The 3179-nt window shown below is 36.0% G+C and overlaps 1 protein-coding gene across 1 annotated transcript; it reads right to left on the reverse strand.

The window, feature by feature from the left end:
• Positions 1 to 1558: 1558 nt before the first annotated feature.
• On the reverse strand, positions 1559 to 2979 carry LOC18429262 (Bifunctional inhibitor/lipid-transfer protein/seed storage 2S albumin superfamily protein). The gene is made up of 3 exons (XM_006838549.4): positions 2618 to 2979; positions 2218 to 2265; positions 1559 to 1995 (listed from the first exon to the last, which is right to left on the reverse strand). The coding sequence occupies exons 1-3, from the start codon at positions 2922 to 2924 to the stop codon at positions 1898 to 1900; spliced, it is 453 nt and encodes a 150-aa protein (XP_006838612.1). The 5' UTR covers positions 2925 to 2979; the 3' UTR covers positions 1559 to 1897.
• Between the last annotated feature and the right edge of the window lie 200 nt (positions 2980 to 3179).

The raw sequence follows: 3179 nt of genomic DNA on the forward strand, positions 1-3179 counted from the left end.
TAGAGAGAGAGAGAGAGAGAGAGAGAGAGATTCGAAGAGTTCTGTATGGCATATGGCCATTTGGGGCATCCGTTATCAAAAGGAAAGGTTTATAGTTTATACAAAGTGCCAACCCTAACCGAGTGGTACTTAAAAAGCTATAAAAAGGGATATTTTAATATGGTAGACCCCTCGAGGAAAATATTTTTCGAAGTATTTAACTCAGCCTCGCCCTCTCCGAGTTGGGCGCACAACGGAGGGATATAAAAAAAATTCATAAACGCTCTTAAAAAATTTAAAAAATGCTGGCATGTTTTATAATCTCTTTTCTATACGATTTAGATGTATTTTGTAAAGATTGACGAGTGTCATTTGCCATTATCATTATATTTATATTTTCTTTTTTTTTAAAATTTTTTTTAAATATTTTACAACGTAAGTCAAACTCCGCATTAGTTGACCTCTAGCCAATCATGCCAATCCTTAATCCAGGAAGCGGATTATATTAGGCAAATAAACAACCTAAACCTTTATCAAATCTTTTCATGAATCTGAACGTAGATTTTATGATAGTAATCTTACATTATAAATTAGTTTTTTCTCGAATTCATTTTTCCTCTACATTTGTAAAAGCTTGTTTTAACTTTTGTAAGTGAGTTTTAATTTCTTTTTACTACATGTTTATTATTTTATCAAAAAAAAAAAGTTAATTTTTTGAAAAAATATTCAATGAGAACATTTATCTTTGCTACAACTAGTCACAAATAATCTTGACTATTGGATGTGAAATTAAGTGGTTGCATTTATTCAATTGACCAAGCTCAAACTTCAAAGAAAAAAATCTTGTCTTGACTATTGGATGTGAAATTAGATGTGAAATTAGGTGATAGCATTTATTCCATTGACCAAGCTCAAACTTCAAAGAAAAAATTCCCCAAATTAAACTTTACAATACACCCAAGGGTCCAGATTTCACATGGGATGGTTCCGGATTTCACATGGGATGGTTGTCCATAATTGTAACCACCTTATATAAAAATTAAATGGTCTCATTGTATACGATCCTATTTTTTGTTCAGGGCCAAAAGGTCCTATACTGGACGTGGTCGAGTTACTTGGCTTGGCCAAGGTACCCGGGCCCGTCAATTTTTTGTATACTACTTCTAATACATTATCGAGTTTCTTGGCTTGGCAAGGGTACCCGGGACCGTCAATTTTTTGTATACCACTTCTAATACATTATCCAGACCGTCAATTAATTTTCAGATGGTTATAAATATGCGCGATCCCCATTACTTTTAGAGCTTTGAAGTGTGAAAACATGTTTTTAGTCTATCACAGGAAGTTTCAACTTTCAACAATAAAACTCAATCCAGGAATAGTCAAAATGCAAACGAGAATGATTCTCCCCTTCAAATTATTTTTAAGGAAATAAGAACCCAATTCTTATTCACGGGCACAACAACCTCCAAGAAACAAAAAGACAAAGCACTTTCACATGCATAAAAAGAAACATTATCACTTTCACATGATCACATTAGACTATGAACTGCATAAATAATAAAAGGTGCACACTCAATTTTGAAGATGCATAAATAAATAAAAGCAAGGCCCATCTCATGCCCTAAAGTTACAAAACAGAATTCAACTTGGGCCATAAACCCATCTATTAATTCCAAAGAAAATAAAACAAAGACCAAGACAAACCACCCAAAATAAATAAAAATGACGACCAAATGAAAAATATCATCCCTCTCTCTCTCTCTCTCTCATGTGTGAATGCGAGTTTAATGAAGGTAGCCCACATTGACCAAACACCAACCAAGTCTTCCTTATGGAAAAATTGGTCAAAAAAAAATTAGACTTTAATTTTCATTTATTAGAGTACGAGAGAAATGTAGAGAGAGGAGAGAGAAAATCACAGGTGTTGCGAAAGCTGAAGATAGATGACAAATGTCAACCCCACCAACCCATACCACGGCGCCCTCATTGATGGTGAACTGTTCTTCCCGCTGCCTGTTATAAAATAACGAAATAATATATCTTAGTTAGGAGAGAGAAAGAGGAGAGATATCTACAAGCATATGAAAAAAGGTAAAGTACATTTATGATGAAATCAACAAATCATAGAGACATTTATTATATATTTGGGTAAGAAGCTGTAATTGATAATCTAGAGAGAGAAAGATTTCTAAATGACTATAGGATCCTCCAGTTGCTTGGTGAAGAGACAGATACCTGAGCCCCCAGATGAGGTATTTGGAGAAGAATTCGCAGAAGGAGCTCCTAAAATCAAAATCAAAGAAACAAATCAAAAGATCCATTCAATCTAAAAAGAAAAAATAAAAAATAAAATGCAATCGAACATATAAATCCTCTGAAAAATCGAGTCCCAAACAGCAAAGAAAAATAGATCTAAGGCGGACCATTATGAGAGACCCAAATAGCAAACAAAAAACGAAACTCTGATATATTACCATAAAGGAGGACAGAGAAGCAAGGAGCCAAACCAAACAACAAAAGCATTGTGGTTCTTGGGGTGTAAACAAAAACCCATAAAAATTACAATTTTGCACAGAGAGAAAGGACCCAATTACCCAAATCAGAAACCATTACAGAGAGAGAAAGAGAAATAAACCTGCAGTGGAATTGCAAGCAGAGGCTGTGGACTTGAATCCACAATGCTCAGGAAGCAACAGAGCCTGGGTTCTGTTGATGTTCAAGGATTTAAAGACGCTTGGATCGTTGAACAGGGCGCAGAGACATGGAAGTTCCGTCTCTATAGCCTGTTTCAAATCATCACAACACTCCTTTCCAGGAGTAGTTGAATTCAGATAACTAGCACAAGGTACCAGTTTATTGGCACATTCTTGAGCCCCTGTTCCCACCACCATGGCCATCACCACCATCGTCATGGCCACACAAAAACCAGATGAGAATCTCATTTCTCCCTCCTCTTTCTCTCTCCTCTTTCTCTCTCCTCTCTCTGGTTGACTGTCTAGAACAGCAGCCCCAAATGCTGAGATTTATAGAGGCGCATCGCCGCTTGTCGAATTTTCTTTCACGAAATCCAATTGGAATTTGGGATTAACCACATTTGATATTCAAAGCTTCTGAGATACCTGAAATAACCCTAGCCTATTTTCCAATGCTTGATTTGTCCCCTCTATCCACTTCCTGGCCACTTTTGGTTTGGCCTA

Source organism: Amborella trichopoda, chromosome 3, assembly GCF_054954075.1.
Source record: "Amborella trichopoda isolate Santa Cruz 75 chromosome 3, AtrichopodaSantaCruz75HAP2 v2.0, whole genome shotgun sequence".
In the NCBI taxonomy this organism is placed as follows: Eukaryota; Viridiplantae; Streptophyta; class Magnoliopsida; order Amborellales; family Amborellaceae; genus Amborella; species Amborella trichopoda.